This window comes from Semicossyphus pulcher, unplaced genomic scaffold (assembly GCF_022749685.1).
Source record: "Semicossyphus pulcher isolate SPU_LCO1_2020_fin unplaced genomic scaffold, fSemPul1.0.p SCAF_21, whole genome shotgun sequence".
NCBI classification, from domain to species: Eukaryota; Metazoa; Chordata; class Actinopteri; order Labriformes; family Labridae; genus Semicossyphus; species Semicossyphus pulcher.
The window spans coordinates 20,343,448-20,361,389 of record NW_027211695.1 but is presented as its reverse complement, the minus strand read 5'-3'; the positions used below and the strand labels follow the sequence as shown (position 1 = coordinate 20,361,389).

Below are 17,942 nucleotides of genomic sequence, written 5' to 3'. Positions count from 1 at the left end.
CATAAATGCATCATATGTTCTACATTAATTTTATGTTTTTACACAAAACAGTAGCTCAGTCAGTACGGACTTGGCTTTGGAACCGGAGGGTGGCTGATTCAAGTTCCGCTACAGACTAACCGGGAATTGGGGCTGGTAGCTGGAGAGGTGCCCCTTCCTTTCCAGGGCTTGGTCAGGGTGCCCCCCACTGCTCGGGGCGCATATTCATGTGCAGCCCCCTCACCCTGACATCTCTCCATCAATGCATGTCCACAAAGTCCTGTTTGTGCATGTCAGTATTTCGGGCTCGTGTGTAGCATGTTTGTAAACATTGAATTTCCCCTCAGCGATCAATAAAGTACATCTTAAGACAAGTGGCTTTCAGTCAAATAAATGTTAATTCTCTCCCCCCCCAAAATTACTATATGAAATGGAAATGTAGCATCTGTTGTGTAACAGAACTGGCCTCATTAGCATGTTCAGTTTGTATATTTAAAGCTAAAGTTGAGTGACAGATAAAAAAAGACAGAAACAGACGTGTAGTAAAATTTTTATTCATTTTTTTCCAAGTCAAAAAACAAACAGAACAAAGATACAGAGAATGAGATAATGAATCGATTTCTATACAATGGCAATTTCAAGTTGAACCTTCCTTTGCCCAGACACGTGAAGTCTTTCCTCAGTTTGAAACCCTGTCTCGCCCTCGGACGCACACTTCCTGCACACGCTCACTCGCACATTCACACGACCCCGGGAGTCCTGGTGTTTTCTGAATTGACTGGACAGCACGATTAAGACGACAGGATTCGATGCAAGCAGAGTGGACAAAATATCACAATGTCTGGGGCTTCGGTCCACCACAATATTTACTAAGTGCAATTATCAAAAACCTGCTTTATCTTAAAGGCCAGAGGATGCAGTCGTTTCAATTCCAGACCATCTTGGAAGCAATGTTTCACAAAGTCATTTGAACGTTAATCTCCTCAGGACTCCCAGTCAGATCAAACAGACCCCCCTCCCCTTGATTCCCCTCATCACAGATACATACACTGGTAGAAAAAAAGAAACACTGACTTGAAATGAGGATCACCTGTGGACGAAGAGGGAGGAGGAGGAGGGGATCCAGCTTGGCGTCGAATGGAACGAGGAGGGAAAAGAAAAAATGTTTCCAACATCTTCAGGCGTTCAGACAGTTCCCTTACACAGTCAAACTAGCTCGAGCCGTGTGAGAAAGCACCTATATTCAAAAAAAGGTCACACTAATGTAGTGGGTAAGGTTATTTTTTAATAGAGAAGCCCAAAGTGTTTGTTTTTGGAGAATCTCTATTCAAAAGAAAAGCAACTGTTCCATGCCGCTGTGAAGAAGAAGGCCAACGAGAGGCGTCCCGAAGAGACTGAACTGAGGACTGAACGTTTTTCCCTTCTACCTTTAACTGTGGCAACGTCATAAATGTTAACAGCATGAAAAGATTTGTAAAACTGTTTACGCCGGCTTCGCATTAACGCTGACTGCTCGAGGGAAAACAGGGGCAAAAATAAAAGCACTCCCCTCCGTCCTCTGCCCCCTCCATCCACAGAACATGAGCCTCCTGCAAACAGGTTTACAAAGTCACCAAAAGCAAACGAGAGAAAAGCAACAAAAAAAAAATTAAGAACCTTAATTTTCCTCTATTCATATTCACACAGAATAGCAGTTAACTTTCTTTCTTAAATAAATTGAATAGTCCAAATAAACCTGTGTACACGTCAGCTATCAGAAATGGGACGAAGATTAGCAACAAGTGGGAGGGATTTGAAAGAAATTCAACCTAAAGCTCGATTAAAATGTATCAACATGTGCTACTCATGCAAACAATGACAAAAGCAGCAACGCAACTAGTATGCATCGTCCACGCGTGTCTCATTTCCTCCTAGAATCAAAATCAAAGACAGAATAATCCTTCTGATTATTACTTTTTTTCATATAAATCTTTTGATTCCCAGAGTAAAGGGAAGATTTTTATCTGGAAAAGTGTTTTTTTTGGGTGTTTTTTGTTTTCTTTTTGATGCACAAGTCTCCAAAAAATGGTAGAGGACAAGGGATGCTGGTGGGTGTTTTCATGACATCTTTCAGGTATTTGTCTTTGGGGCGTGAGAGGGGAAGGCGATGGGTACACACACCTATGTAGTCAAATGGTGTTCAAGAGTGACTTTTATTCCTGCAGGCCAGTTTCTCTCTCCTATCATGCATGTACTTCTGCTTTTCCAACATCCTTCTGACACCTAAAGCCCCGCCTTTGATCCGCAAAACGCCCCCGAAACTGGCAGCAACTGTAGTTTTACAAAAGCAGCAAAAGGTCTAACAAGAAACACCTTGGTGAAATATGCAGTAAACAAAGTCTAAACCTTAACTTCTCTTTAGTGATGAATACAATCCACTTCTCAAAAGGCTTTTGGCAATATGTACGCTTTTCCACGACTATACACCCAACATTTAGAGAATGAGAGAGAGACTGGATGCAGTACACTATAAAGTTAAAAAGGGACGTTTTCTCCCCGTTTTGTGTTCACCACATCTTCCTCTCCTTTAAATTCCCCCTTTTGGGATTTTGCAGTTTTTTGCTCCGACACCCCGTGAAAATTAAAAAAAACTATTTCAAAAGGCAGCCTTTTTTCCCTTCAGGTGAAGCAGTTCAAGTTCTTTCACTTAATAGCTTTAATTTCTTGTGGTACAGGTGGTGGGGGGCTCAGATGGTCGAGACTGGAGCTGTAGAGGTCCACTAGGAATAAGAAAAACAATCCCAACTGGGACCCCCATAGCTTGAAGCACCGCCACCTCCAGCTGGTTAAAAGAAGCTGTCCTTCAGGTGAGGTGACAGGATTTCCTCATCTTCCTCCTCTTCTCCTCCGAAGCTCATCAGTTGTTCTCCTCGTCGCTGTCATCGGGGCTGATGGCCGGGCTGTAGGTCGGGGAAGTGGGGCTGTATCCGGGCGAAGTTGGGCTGTACGTGGAGCCTTTAGGACTAGTTGGTGAGTATGTAGGAGACGTGGGAGAGTACTTGGGTGAAGTTGGGGAGTAAGTAGGAGAGGTTGGGGAGTATTTGGGGCTGGTAGGGGTGTAGGTAGGGGAGGTGGGGGAGTAGGTAGGAGAGGTGGGGCTGTATTTTGGAGTTGTTGGGGAGTAAGTGGGAGAGGTGGGCGAGTACTTCGGAGATGTCGGGGAGTACTTCGGCGAGGTGGGGGAGTATTTTGGAGAGGTGGGAGTATACTCCGGGGAGCTGGGGCTGTATGAGGGTGAAGTTGGGGTGTATTTGGGGGAGGTGGGGGAGTAGGAGGGGGAGCTGGGGCTGTATGAAGGAGAGCTGGGTGTGTAAGTGGGTGACTGAGGGGTGTAGCGTGGACTGGAGGGCGAGTAGGATGGGGAGGTAGGGGAATAAGAGGGAGAGGTGGGGGAGTAGTTGGGGCTGGTCGGGGTGTAGTTTGGAGAGGTTGGGGAGTAAGACGGTGATGTTGGGGAGTAGGAGGGAGAAGTGGGGGAGTAACTGGGCGAGGTGGGTGTGTAGTTTGGTGATGTGGGGCTGTAGCTCGGGCTGGTAGGCGAGTAGGAAGGAGAGGTGGGGGAGTAAGACGGGGAAGTGGGGGAGTAAGATGGAGACGTTGGAGAGTAAGAGGGGGAAGTGGGTGAATAGGAAGGCGAGGTGGGAGAGTAGCTCGGTGACGTCGGGCTGTAGCTTGGCGACGTCGGGCTGTAACTCGGCGAGGTGGGAGAGTAGGAGGGAGATGTAGGGGAGTAGGATGGGGAGGTAGGGGAGTAGGAGGGAGACGTTGGTGAATAAGATGGAGACGTAGGAGAATAGGAAGGCGAGGTTGGGGAGTAACTGGGTGAGGTGGGCGAGTAGGAAGGGGATGTCGGGCTGTAGTTGGGGCTGGTGGGGGAGTAAGAAGGAGAAGTGGGGGAGTAGGAGGGAGACGTTGGGGAGTAGCCGGGGCTTTGTGGGGTGTAGCCACCGGGAGAGCGAGGCTCGTAGGCTGGGGAGGTGGGGGAGTAGTTGGGTGACATGGCTCCACCTGAAAAAGAAGACAGAATAACTATTAAAGTTGGGAAAAGGCTTTTTAGGAGTTCCTCAGGGATCCATTCTTGGACAACTACTTTTTCCTGTTTATGTAAGTGTTTTTCTACCTTGTTTGATTTAATCCTTGTTTTTTATGGCTCAATGTTTTTAAATGTAGATTTTTATTGGCTTTCTTGCTAAATAGACGCAAGAACTGATGTATTTCCTCATTTTGCTCATGTAGTGGCAAAAGGACTCACAAAAGAATGATGAAATACCTTTAACATCGGCTACAAAGTGTCTCTAACTCTAAGTTGGAGATAACTCAACTGTAGTGTCAGAAAAAGAATGTAACTAAATCTGTTTTAACAGGTGAGTAAGTTCTTTTCTTGACAAACAGATGTCTGAACTACTTTTTTTTTTTAAACAAACTGTATCCTAAAGATTTCTGCAGTGTCTAACCTGGAGATGGGATGTATGGGCTTGCAGGCCCTGGAGACCCTGGAGACCCAGGAGTGGGAGACCAGGCTGGGGAGTAGCCTGGAGAGAAGCCACTTGCATCTGATGCCGCACTGGGAGAGAAACCAGCTGCTCCAGGTGTCATGCCGCTTCCTGGAGAAGAAAAAAAAAACCAACTCAGTAAATCAGGCTCACAAAGAAAAGGGACAGAGAAGCATTTTCTACACTCATGTACACTCACCAACACTGGGGGACCAGGCACCGTATGCAGGTGTTGCTCCCGTGTTCCAGGGGGTCATGGCAGGTGACATACCACTCATGGGACTCGGCACGGTGCCGAAGAACATTCCAGTGGCTGCAAATAGAACAGACAGAGAACATTAATGTCATACCTCTCACACTATATCTGCTAAACAATTCAGAAACGTCTCTCCACTTACGTCCTGCAACGCTGATGCCAGGTATGTTTGTAGGAATCTCCATGCCATGTTTACACTTCTCAGCATCCAACAGCAGGTCGAAGCATCCTGTACCGGCAGGGGCGAGCTGGCCGAGCATGATGTTCTCCGATACACCCTTCATGGGGTCACTCTCACCGTGGGATGACGCCTCCATCAACACATCCACCTGGAGGAGGAAATTCAGTTATTTAAATTAGCCTTTTTTCTGCATCTAAAAATGACCATAGAGTTTCTAATGGTGACTTCATTGATTCTCACCGTCTCCTCAAAGGAACACTTCATGAGCGGTCCTGTGTCTTGCCGGTTGATGCCGTGACGCGTGATGGCCATCAAGTGACCGCGGCATGTCATGGTGTCGCAGAGCAGAGCCAAGTGACGGTAGTTGACGTAGGAGCCGTCAAAGGAGATGACGTGGTACAACTCCCTCTCCAGGGCCTTTCGCACGGCTTCAATACCCAACACCTTCATAACAGATAATAATTAATATCTTAAAAATCAGCTGTAATTGCACAGGTAAGATAAAACCATTTCACTGCTTCAGTACCGTGAAGATCTCCACGATGTCGTTGGAGGTGGTTCTGACAGGATCTACGTCCTTCTCGCTGAGGACCCTCATGAGGCTCACTCCGTCTGTCTCGAGGATCCACTCCTGCAGGGCCTTGAACTCTCCGTCCTCTGTGATGATGATCTTCTTCTTATTGTCAGTCTGGGGCAAGTGCATGTACACCTGGAGGCCACAGGTAAGTATGTGACTGATGACACGTTCTTACAAGATCAGCAGTCATCCCTGCAGTGTAAATCTTATTACGGGTATGTTTGTGTTTGCGTTCAGTCTGTTACCTTGCTGATCTGCTCGATGCCCTGCAGGGTCATGTCCGTCAGCATGTTGGACTCGATGCACCTGAGGAACACGTCGTCGTCCATTTTGTCCACCACCTCCTCATCCTAGACAAAACAAATGTTCACATTTAATAAATAGAAAGTAACAAATGTGCATTAATTTCCTCTGGATATAAAGTCGCTGCTCGCCTCTTGGAACTTGTTCTCATCGCTGTTCATGATTCTGATTCGCAGGACGAGCTTCTCAGCGTTGTCGTCATTGAAGATACAGTTCAGATCATCTCCGAAACCTTGCAGGGAAACAAAACAAAGTGTCTTTTAAAGGAAAAACCACCTTGTTTCTTTTAAAGAATGAGCATATTTGAACACAACCTACCTGCGTTGATCTTCTCTGCAATCTGCTCCATAGTCAGCTTGCGATCAGTCATGTGTTTGCGGTCGAGCTCGATGCGCAGCAGCCACGGTGAGATGCGCGTCACATCAAAGTCGGGCATCTCATAGTACACGTTCACCCACTCCTGGTCCTCGGCCACCACCGTGTTCTGAGGGTTCGGGTCGTAGTAGATGGCTGTATTCGCCGTCACCTATGAAAAACAAGGTTATATTAGTCTTTGACATTATTTGCGCACTTTAGGAAGAGCTGTCCAACTATTTTATCACCCACCTTTCGCAGTGTGGTGTGCTCCAGTCGACACAGGATGTCCTTTGCCCTCTCAGCGTCGCGTGCAGCCTGACCCAGCAGGAACACAGTCAGCGAGGGTGTCTTGGGCCTCTTAGAGATGTTGATCAACTCCTTCAGACGAGGCACACCCAGCGTTACGTTCTTGGCTGACACACCGGCGTAGTGGAAAGTGTTGAGGGTCATCTGGGTGGCAGGCTCTCCCAGCGACTGAGCAGCCAGAGCGCCAACCATCTCACCTGGGTGGGCCTGTGAACGGGAAGAAAACGTGTGATTAAAGTGTAAAAGTCTACCTCAGATATCTTGGACAACTCAAACTAGATCGTAAACTCACGATGGACTGGTTAAATTTGGTCTCGATCTCTCCCAGCAGCCAGTCGAACGCCTCCGTGGTCAGGCGGAACTCCTCGGTCATGCGTTTGGAGCAGAGCGTGGAGCGCAGGTGGATGTTGAAGAGCAGGGTGGCGTTCTGCTGTGCCTGTCTGCTCAGCGGGTCTTCGCCGTTCACGATCACCAGCTTCTTACTCAGCTCATGAACACCTGAGGATCCACGAAAAGAGCCAAAGATTGAGGAAAGACTTTTGTAAATGTTCTGTGAAACTTTTCCACTTGGGCAATTTTGTATATTAGCATAAATATATAAATATGTGATGTGAATGCTGTTATGTACGCCATAAGTGATGATTTTCTCTCTATGAGGAGAAGGACATGAACTGTTCAACTTGTTTTGTAAACTGCCGGAGATTTACCAGATGGATTTATGTGGCTTTAAGGAGGACCTGAGGCTATGACCTCTGAGCCCTAATTCTACATCCATTCTTTTTCCACATGGTTCACAAGATCCTCTAACTACAGATATGCTGAAGAGAAAAGTCTCACTGATGGTGTGTTAGTATTTGGTAAAGAGAGTTTACCGTCGACCACCCGTAGAGGATTGAGGTCTGTTGGGGTCCGAATGTTGATGCGGAAAATCTTCTGAGCGTTCCAAATCATTCTGGCCAAGTTGCATGGCAGCACCACCTGCAGGCGAGGAGAGGAAATTGCAGGATGTGAGTATAAAGAATGTACCAAAGAGCAGAAGTGTATCTCCAAATGTGACCACACACGTACCTTACTGTCCCCAGTGGGGAAAATGGCTCGCAGGACCTCCCTGTCCTCCTTCATTTTGTCAAACTCCCTCTCCAAGGCACTCTGCACGTGGGCATTTGTCAGGACGTCTTTCACGACGTCTTCCTGGAGCATCCGCCTCAGCGCTCGCTCGTTGGTGCAATCAAACTTGAACCTGCAAATTAAAGAAAATAACACGAGCTAAGCCACTGATTTCTGAGCTTGATAACGTACATATATTTGGAAACTGAGCCAAATAGGTCTGTGTGTCTTACTTCTTTTCAAACGCCTTGTGTGAGGGTTTGAGCGTCGCCACGTTTTGGAACTCGACGTTCTCTCCTGCCAGGCCGTCCTCTCCGTAACGCAGCTGAACCACCTGGTTGATGGAGTTACGCACCGTGCCGTCGTACTTCACCATCACCGACTCCATAGATTTGATCAGACGACGCTGGATGTAACCTGGTAAAACAGATTTACAACATGAAAAACCAAAGCCAATCCATTTAAATGCCTTTTAGACCTGTGTGTGTAGTTCTCTCTCCCTGTCACGTAGCTTCCTGTTCTTACCAGTCTCAGCAGTCTTGACAGCCGTGTCGATAAGACCCTCTCTGCCTCCCATGGCGTGGAAGAAGAACTCCGTTGGCGTCAAACCGGCCAGGTAGGAGTTCTCCACAAAGCCTCTGCTCTCAGGACCGTAGTCATCCTTGATGAAGTGAGGCAGCGTGCGGTGTTTGAAGCCGAAGGGGATTCGTTTACCCTCAACGTTCTGCTGCCCCACCACGGCAATAACCTGAATACAGGGGAAGGAGAACGTCAAATATCAAACATATAAAACCCCTGTTTCCATCTGCTCATGATACTTTGGTGGATTATTTTACCTGTGAGATGTTAATCTTTGATCCTTTGGAACCAGCCACCACCATGGACTTGAAGTTGTTGTACTCCGACAGAGACTTCTGGGCGGAGGATCCCGTTTTGTCACGAGCGTCGTTCAGGATACGATTCACCTGGTTCTCGAAGGTCTGCCTCAGGGTGTTACCGGGGGTCGGCTCCAGCTCGTTGTTGTGGGCTTTCTCGATGACCTGGCACACAAAAGACAAATGATGTAACTTCTCTCCACATCATTTGTGCTAAAGAAATCAACTGAATAAGGGTTTTTCTGTGTTTTGCAGATGTTAGTGACATTAAAACACTTTGTGCTTACTTCTATCACATCCTGTTTGGCTTTCTTGATGGTGTTCTGGATGTCGAGGTACGTCTTGGCATCAGCAATGGAGTCCCCAATACCAATGGAATGACCTGAAGAAGAACACAAGAGTAAACTTGTAAATATAAAGACAAACACACCATTCACTTACACTAAAATATATCAACAAATACACGAGCGCTTTACTGTTTCCTTACCCTCGATGAGCAGCCAGTTGTTGACCACAGTCTGAATGTTGGAGTAGAAGAGTCTGGTGATGTCGTGGCCCATCTCCAGGTAGGAGATGTGGACGAGGGACCCGGCTGACGTTCCCAGAGATTTCTTGCACAGGATTCCCATGATCAACTCGCCGTTCTCCACTATGACCTGTGGTCAAGCAGAATGTGGTGTCACATGCATCGTGGGCTCAATTTATATTCTTTAATCTGTGCAGAATGAATCAGGGAATGTACCTTCGTGTCCCCGGGTGAGATGTGTTTGTAAGGGCCGCTGTCTTCTTCGTCCGGGTGGGTGCTGTGTGTGCGGATCACATTGATGTGACCAGGAATGATGAGGCTGAAGATCTGCTTTCCCGTCCACAGAGGACGCGGCTTGAGGATGGCCGGCTGAGGCACTTTCCCGTCCCATGTGGACAGGAACATGAGGAGGTTCATCACTTCACCCTGTGGAGGAGAAACACATCATGTAGGAGCCTTTCGGGGCAGAAAAGCAGCTGCTATGGAACTTGTCACATCTCCATACCCTCTCTAAGAAGACGTCTCTTTTGGTGAATTTGCGGACGGCTGTGAGCGTGTCCTGCACGATACCCATGACAGGCCTGTTGGACTGGGGAGTGACGATCATACGCGGCACCATGGCCAGTTCCTGGATCTCTGCCCTCGTCTCCAGGGACTGAGGGAGGTGGAGGTTCATCTCATCCCCGTCAAAGTCAGCATTGTATGGGGTTGTCACACTGGAGATAGATAGGAGGAAAAAAGGTTAGACTTGCTACACCATAACTATTTTCAGTCAGGAGGAAATCCCTATAATGCAGCATCAGTTCTATTTAAAAATGGCTTCTTAATTGCTTAAAAGTTATTTCTATAAAAGGTTAGTGCCCATTTTAAGGGGGGGGGGGGGGAATCATAAAAATAGTAAGGTCTTGTTTATACTTGTTACCTGAGGTTGAGTCGAAATGTGGACCACGGCAGAATCCGAACTCTGTGCCCCATCATGGACATTTTATGTAGTGTAGGCTGTCGGTTGAAGATGACGATGTCGCCATCGCACATGTGTCTTTCCACCTGCACACAGAGAAACGTCAGCTTGAGTCCATATTAAAATAAACTTTACATCTTTAAATAACAAAACTTTAGTCTGATAAGTCTGATCTTTATTATGAGCTTGCCTTGTAGCCAATCTGCAGATGAAGGTCACTTGGTTTGGGGTGGAATCGCAGGTCGATTCTGTCTCCATTGTCGCGGATGATGTATTTGGCGCCTGGGTACTGGCTGTTCCCTCTTCGCACCAGCTCTTGTAGTCTAAGATGGTAACGTAATTAATTAATTGACTTAACGTTTCATAAAAATTATTCAATCACTGTTTTTTTTTTGTTTGTTTTTTTACACATAATATACTCTTTATTTCGTACCTGTCGATGTTAAAGGGTGTGACGATTTCTGGGAAGGTCATGTTGGCTGCGATGGATCGTGGTACGCCCACTTGGTCGATTTGCAGGTTGGGGTCCGGGGTAATGACAGTTCGGGCCGAGAAGTCCACACGCTTCCCCATCAGGTTACCTCGGACTCGCCCCTCCTTCCCCTTTAGACGCTGTTTTATGGATTTCAGAGGGCGGCCGGACTTTTGCATTGCCTGTGAACGAAAACATTTATCATAGTTTAAGCACTCTCCAAAAACATACTACAAACTGTTAAACAGCTACGACTGGGCTGACAGTATTTTTAAGACTGTTTTCCACTGAATCGTGTGCATGAGAAATCGAACTGGATGTTTAAGGCGTTGAGGAAGGGCATACATACCCTCGGCAGGCCTGGCAACTCGTTGTCCACCATGGTGGCAACATGGAACTGAAGCAGTTTGACATCCTCAGCTATGACGTGAGCAGCCGCTCCGCTCTGCTCGTTTCTTCTCAGCTGATTGTTGATTTTGACGATGTCAGCAAGTTTGTGGGTCAAGTCATCCTTTGAGACAGAAGTTAATTGGTGAATTACTGTGATCAGTATGATTTTTGTACAGCTTTAAATTATTCATTAAAAATATGCAGCTTAAAAACACTGTAACTTTACCTGGTTGCGAGCAGAGCCCTGCATGACTACAGCGGGCCTCACAGCCAGTGGAGGCACAGGCAACACAGTTACAATCATCCATTCTGGTCGGGAGAACTTGGGGTCCATGCCCAAGATGACGTCCTCCTCATCTGAGATGCGCTTGAAGATCTCGTGCACACGCTCTGGGCTCAGCAGGATTTTCTTCTCCTGCGAATCCTCATTAACGTGCTTCCACTCAGCGAAGAGCTCCAAGCCAGAGCGTCTGATGCTCGGCTGGTAGCGCCCGCAGCCACCGTGGCCCTGTGTAGGTCACAGAGTGAGGGGTCAGAAAAGAGTGAGAAGCAGATAATAAGTTAGCAGAGCAGTGAGTGTTGAGAGCCAAAACGCCTATTAGTGATGACTCAAGGACTCCACCCAAATACCTTCTCCTTGGTGATGTCCTCCTCTGTCTCCTGTTGTTCCATTCCAAATTTGTTGTCCATCTCCTCTCCGCCTTCACAGATGTTTTTCCCTTTGCACAACTCATAAACGTGAGTCAAACGCTTCCTGGGCTGCCCTTTAGATTTTATCAGGATGTCTTTGATCTTTGGATTGTTCTGGAGGAAACAGCAAAGGGTGAAAGTTAAAAATCAAAACTGGAAACTTAAAACGAGACTTAAATTATAGCTTCATGATTAAACATCGGTGGATTTTTAATGGTATGTATTTTAATATGCCGAAATACTTACAGAATCCACTAATAGCTTAGAGCAAAAGAAGCAGACACATCGAAGAACCTTCATTATCTTTGTTACGAAGCCGACATGGAAAACTGGCTTTGCCAGTTCTATGTGTCCAAAGTGGCCTGGACATTCTGTCATGTTGCCTGAGGGAACAAAGCCGCACAACATTAAGTTATTATCACAGCAATTAAGTGGTCAATAACACATTTTAGCATGGAGTGCTAACAATACACCATACCTGCACATGTCTGACATCTTCCGGATCGTTCTATGACCCCTTGTCTTGGGTCCATAAGGCCACCAAGTTTAGGACGTCCTCCTTCTGTTGTTTCGGGGTATTTGATTCCCCCTTCTGTAACTGACATCCGTTTCTGGGGAGAAAGACATCATGTATGTCAGTTGTTGTTACTAAATGCAACATTATTCATCAGTTTATATCCCAGTCAGTGTTAAAATATCTGTAATGCTGCATATATTTCTTATCAGCTTTGACAATTCATTTTTACTACCATTCACACACATCAGTGAAAGAATCAAAACGTATTTACACTATCATCCAATATTCCGTGTAAAAATATCCATCAATTCACAGCTGTAAGGTGTTAGATAAATCAAATTTGTCTAACAATTATTGCATTTGGCTGAAATACAGTAATTAACACAATACAATGCAATCTACTTTCATGAGAAATGCTTTTCCGCTATATAAAACAAAAATTAGTATTCATTAATCCTTGAAGTACATACACCCAATCATAAGTGAAAGAAAACATGCATGTCTGCCTTTATTGAAAAACCCTTTTATTTATTTATTGTGAACGAAATCAGACCAATGAGTACAAAGCGATCAGTGGTAATACCGAACAAGCGGTGTCTACAACAATTAGCTATAAAGAAACCAAATTTCTACTCACTGATGGGCCTACAGGGTACATGGCATGAATAAAAAGGGGGTTTAATTCATGTGATAGCATGGATCCTTTTTGATAATGTTGTGCTTAAAGTTTTTCAAACTTCCTGCTACATGCTAGTTAGCACAAGCTCCACTAGCCTGACACAGCTAGCTAGGCTAGGCTAACAGCAAGCACTTTCCGTTGTAAATAGAACCATGTCTTTGCCAAATATGTTAAACTACACGATAAGTAAAGAAGCTGTAAAAGTGATGTATAATCTGTCCGAGAGATAATAAATACCCCATTTCCCCGAAAAGAAAACCTACAAGTTCATCTGGGCTGATGATGCCGAATTGAACTCTCTTGATCGTGCGCAATGGGCATGCGCTGTCGCCGGAGGGCGGTCCGTGCATCCTGTCTATTCAAAGAGACGCGTCCTTCCTCGGCACGCCGCTTTGTGAGCAGGAACAGCCTTTAAATTGTCACCACGACTCTGGTCAGGCCGCCAACGGTGACCGGAAAGTCTCCGAAGGCGATATCCCAGGGACCTCTGCTGTCGGTTGCCTTTATAGCCTAATAATATATGTTTTGGTCCTAAGTAAGATGGCTACCAACGGTTCCCTTCCCTTTCTTGGTCTACACTGTGGAGCGCTCTGCGCGCTTCTGAGTATGAAGCGACCCAACGGCTGGTTATATAGACTGACTGCTTACTACGGGGTTACACACTCATAAAGTCAGGGACTGACTCTTCGGTAGGTGGGACATGAAACTCTGTAGTAAAACGCTCATTGGCCATTCAGGACAGTTGAATGAATAATTGATTGAAACACACGTACAGCCAATTAGAGAGCACGTTTATTTCTTTTAACGAATCAAAACTAAAGGCGGGTGCTGATTTAGTCTAAACCCATCCCGATTGGCTTTATTAATACAGAGTAGGAGGTGCTACGTATATTTTGCATGCAAAATATAAATATTCAATTTAAATCCCTCGGATTCGTTCCTGTTCTTATTAATATTAAGTAGCATCAAAGAGAAGCCCAATGGCTACAAAGAAATGAACCTTCTTAGAATAATTTCAACAAAACCCGCCCAGCTTCCGATGTTTTCCGAATCTGGCCGATGTGAATTTCTTCCCTCAGAGCAAAAATAAAAAAAATCTCTGTTCTCCCGTTCGTCTCGCTCTAGATCAGCCTGGGCTCTAAGAAAAGAGGCTCAGGGCTGAGGCCTGTAAAGACCCATGATTAAACTAGAGGAAATTGTCGAAATACACGATATTTTGATCTCGAAATACTGTAAAATGGATTATTTTCGACGTACTTTACGAACACATCGACTTGTCGGTTTTTCATCAATTGGGTTTTTTGGATCTCTGGGACTTTGTTGTAAGCCTCGGACTCTCCTACGAGTGATGGCTGGCCAGTGGACTGGATTTTCCGCAAGCTTTATAGGAAACTCACGCGGAAGCCTTGAGCGTCATTTTAACGTTTGCTGTTCAACAAATGTTTCCTACTTTATATTTATATGTTCCGTGGGTCATTTGTATCTACTTGTATAGTTGAATTGTTTTATTTTTCGGCATTTTCTTATATATGTGATACTTTGTAATAGGCCACGTTTCGAAAGCAGTCTGAAATGCCGTGGTTTTGGCGGTTAAGAAACATTTGTTTGCTATTTACTAAATTGACTACTTGCTAATATTTTTCTAAGGTTATCTTTTACCTTGTCACTTACAGGTCAACTGATAACATTTTTAAATACCAACGGTGAAATGTTGACTGTTCGTAAAAACGTTACAGTTTATCATCTGGTTAGCTTAACGTATGTCTAATGTTAAGACACGACAACGACGGTATTCCCGGCTGTTATGTTATTGTACAGTGCACTACCTACGCATGTACGTTGAGTAGCTAATGCGACTTTAAATTTAGTTTATACTTTGTTTAAATGGAGTAATTCTTGGTAAATGGCTTTATGTAAGGTAGCCTAACGGCTTACCTTTAGCTTTCTACCGAACGTTACGGGACAAAACCTGTTAGCTGCCTAGCTAACAGTTCATTTCTAGCGTATAAATCTCTGGTTTCGTGAGCCAACAAAATTAATGTCAATTCTATAGTGGATAAGAATTTCTTATAGTGGAATTTGGGTTGGATATTTTATTACACCGTTAGTTTGAGTACTTAAATAAGGCTATTATAGCTAGCATAGCTGGACGCCATTGGCGTCCAACATGGCGGTGTTTGCCGATATGCTTCTTGTTGTGAACGAGAAAGATGGAGTCTGGAATATTCTTGTCGGCTAAGTTGAGCGACCAGAAAGCTTCGCAGTTTGAAAAAAGACGTCGAGTAGCATGGAATAATAGTTAAAAACGTGTCGACTGTTCGTATAATCGTGTCAGGATGGACGGTGTTGAAATTGCTTAGAAGTTTGCTAGCCAGTATTTCAATAGTCTTCTTGACTCTTCGTCGTTGCTGAAGTTGAAGCCATTTTGCTCGCTAACTACATGCATATTGTTTTATTTTAAGGCTAAGCTTTCAGTTGAGGAAACTGGCTGTTATGTACAATTATTTGTACAATTGTGGCATCGTCAGTTTCGCAATCCTTTATTTAAAGTTCAGGTGTTGCAGTTTAAGTATTAATCTCGTCTACAGGGACTAGGAAATGCCATTAGCTTGTTACACAATAGATTTATCCGGTTAGCACTCGTTAACGTTCGTTGTACCCAAGGGAAGGGAATTAGAACGTTTGGCTGCCGTTTATGGCTGTATAAGTACCCAAAAGCAGAACAGTACACTGTGTTAACGTATGGTCCTTTGAGATCCATAAATCTCTATTGTCCTATTCAAGCAGTGTTGTGGTATTTGTACAGGGTGCTGAAATATGTAAATGTTGACCCTTGCATTTTGTCTTCATACATTAATATAAGTGGACGTAATGGCTAAACCACCTCATTATTCAAATGCAAAGATGCATAATCTCAAGCTATGTTGTGTTTATTACATGTAAAGGGTATCGGTGCTTTAAACTTATTGTCACATCGTGTTACGATTTTAACTGTCTTTTGATTAAATAAAGACATTAAAAAAACATGATGGGCTGTGGGATTGTTTTATTCTTTGGTTATTAACATGATAACTTTGTATCCCTGAGACAGCCTAGTGTTGATGTGCTGCTTCCTGCATGAACATGCCTCTTTGCCCTCATCTCTCTTTTAACAGGTCAAACAGGAAGGCATCAGTCCAATCCAGAAGCAAGGATGGATGCCACATCTGCAGTATCCTTATGGAGTTATTATTTTAAAATATGTGCATGCCAGGTTTAAAATGCATAGAAGAATGTGACAGTAAATCATTGTTCACCATGTGCCATGCCATACCATGAATATACAAAGGATTCATTATTGACCAGCTGGCTCCCTCCTCTGGCTCATGTTGAGAATGATCCGCGGTGCAAAGACATTGCACAACCAACCATTCAATGCGGAAGTGAGTGCTACAATGCTGTCAAACGTGCTCCCTCTACTGCTGCAAGGAGGTTAGTGCATAGAGGCAGTGAAGTGTTGTAGAAATATAATGAAAATGTGGGTGTTAAATATTATTACTAGAGAACTGTTTGCATAGGAACACCACACATATTAGTATGATATCAGAAACTTACATCCAAGGGAATTGCTTGCAACTTTTGCAGATACTGTGTCTATTCAGGTCACTGATGTCTTGTAGTAATGACCGGAACAGTAACAGTGACGGTAAGATGTCCTAGAGAAACGCAATAATATTCATAAGTGACTTATTTCAAATGTACATACTACATGTGATGTGCCTCCAGTATTTTCAGTTTTTTTTCCTTCTATTTTAAAAGAAAACTTTTAATTTTATCCGACATTTAAAGACACCACTTCCTTTGCAAACTTATATTTTACAAATGCTGCTCAAGTCTTAGTAAGTCAGTGTTATTAATTTATAATCATACAAGACTCTGGGTGCTTTATTTGTTCATACTTAAAGTTTATTTTCCTGCTAATACACATGTAAAAATTTAAACGAAGGACTTTGCCTTGTAACAAAGTATTGTAACACATTTGTGTTATAAATTTTACGTTAAGACTTTTCCCCACCACTGCTCTGACGTTAAAACATTGTGTTCTTTTAACTAGAATTACTGCTATTACTGGAAAAGCCTTCAAATTGGTAAATGAATGACTTATACTTATAAGGCCCTGAATGCTTTTGACATCTTAAATTCAGCTGAGGAGTCTTAAAAATATTTAATTGTTCATTGTATTGGATAGAAACCCAACGTTGGAGTACCTTATGATATGTTGACTACTTTTCCATGATATTCTCATAATTTTTACTCCTAGAAGAGTTGAGGATTCGTGTATCTAGGGGGAGCTCTTGTCTGGTGTTGACCGTGAGTGTGTTTTCAGGCGTTGGAGGGGAGTTAGGGAAGGGGGGACTTTGTATCACAACAAAGTAGGCGAACGAGGAGGAGGGAGGGAGAGACAGGCAGGCAGACGCAGAGCATGGTGGGAGGAGCTGAGGATTTATCTTTTGATCTCATTTATGAAGCCTAAACTATAACCGCCCCCTAGTTATTGTAAAATATCAGTGCCTCATTTGATATTCAGCTAGTGAGGCCTTAAACCTAAATCACCATCTGCCAAATGGAAAACAGTGTACCATTACTTCTTTTAAAACAGTACAGTCACTGTTCGTGAGCGTGGATAACTGTCTTCATAAACTTCTTCCCTGCCAAAGTAAAGTTTGTTAAGCAAGTTCTCTATGCTTGTTAAAGTAAAAACAACAAGTAAAGTCTACAGTGTCATTATTTGTGCAAAAAGAGGGCCCCAACTTTTTACTATTCTGTCCTTTCTTTATATGTTTGTAGCTCCTAGATCAGCCTACATGAGTCTCATGTTTGACCTGTAAGACGCACGTTTATCAGAGGGCAATCCTACAGAAAAAACAACCAGGAAATTAGTCTATTTACTGCGAGTATTACTACTAAGAACGAACCACCGGTTATTCTATGAACAAGAATTAATTCGTTTTATGCTGCATTTCTCCTTCAGTTATGCACCAGGATGTTGTTCTGTAATAAAAACGGGTGACGCAGGGTTGGAGGCATGCTCTCTCCGAGAGCCCTTTAGAACAAGCCGGCCCATTTCTGTCTGCGAGAGAATGTCCTGTTCTTTGGGTGTTTGTTTTGGCTGATGTCAGCCACTGCCAAGCGTCTTCATCTTTCTTTTATCCTTCCTTTTATCATCCACACACCCTTTCAGACCTTCCAAATTC

At 44.3% G+C, this 17,942-nt stretch overlaps 1 protein-coding gene across 1 annotated transcript; it reads right to left on the bottom strand.

Annotated features, from left to right (window-relative positions):
• Positions 1-517: 517 nt before the first annotated feature.
• LOC138600409 (DNA-directed RNA polymerase II subunit RPB1) lies at positions 518-13,279 on the bottom strand. The gene is made up of 29 exons (XM_069671829.1): positions 12,972-13,279; positions 11,991-12,123; positions 11,759-11,895; positions 11,453-11,626; positions 11,049-11,330; positions 10,782-10,943; positions 10,394-10,614; positions 10,151-10,283; positions 9,922-10,046; positions 9,505-9,715; positions 9,216-9,425; positions 8,961-9,129; positions 8,761-8,855; positions 8,435-8,638; positions 8,124-8,346; positions 7,832-8,015; positions 7,560-7,731; positions 7,364-7,469; positions 6,784-6,989; positions 6,435-6,698; positions 6,147-6,354; positions 5,960-6,060; positions 5,771-5,875; positions 5,475-5,657; positions 5,189-5,392; positions 4,910-5,096; positions 4,711-4,824; positions 4,473-4,622; positions 518-4,026 (listed from the first exon to the last, which is right to left on the bottom strand). Exons 1-29 carry the CDS (start codon positions 13,056-13,058, stop codon positions 2,876-2,878), a joined length of 5,901 nt encoding a protein of 1,966 aa, XP_069527930.1. The 5' UTR covers positions 13,059-13,279; the 3' UTR covers positions 518-2,875.
• Positions 13,280-17,942: the final 4,663 nt, after the last annotated feature.

Bases quoted from the DNA above. Each gene is read 5' to 3' on its own strand.
- LOC138600409 (XM_069671829.1), bottom strand. From the start codon at position 13,058: ATGCACGGACCGCCCTCCGGCGACAGCGCATGCCCATTGCGCACGATC. The intron at 10,615-10,781 runs GTATGTATGCCC...TTTCGTTCACAG, and splicing joins AGTTGCCAGGCCTGCCGAGG to GCAATGCAAAAGTCCGGCCG. The intron at 7,470-7,559 runs GTACGTGTGTGG...CCTCGCCTGCAG, and splicing joins TCCCCACTGGGGACAGTAAG to GTGGTGCTGCCATGCAACTT.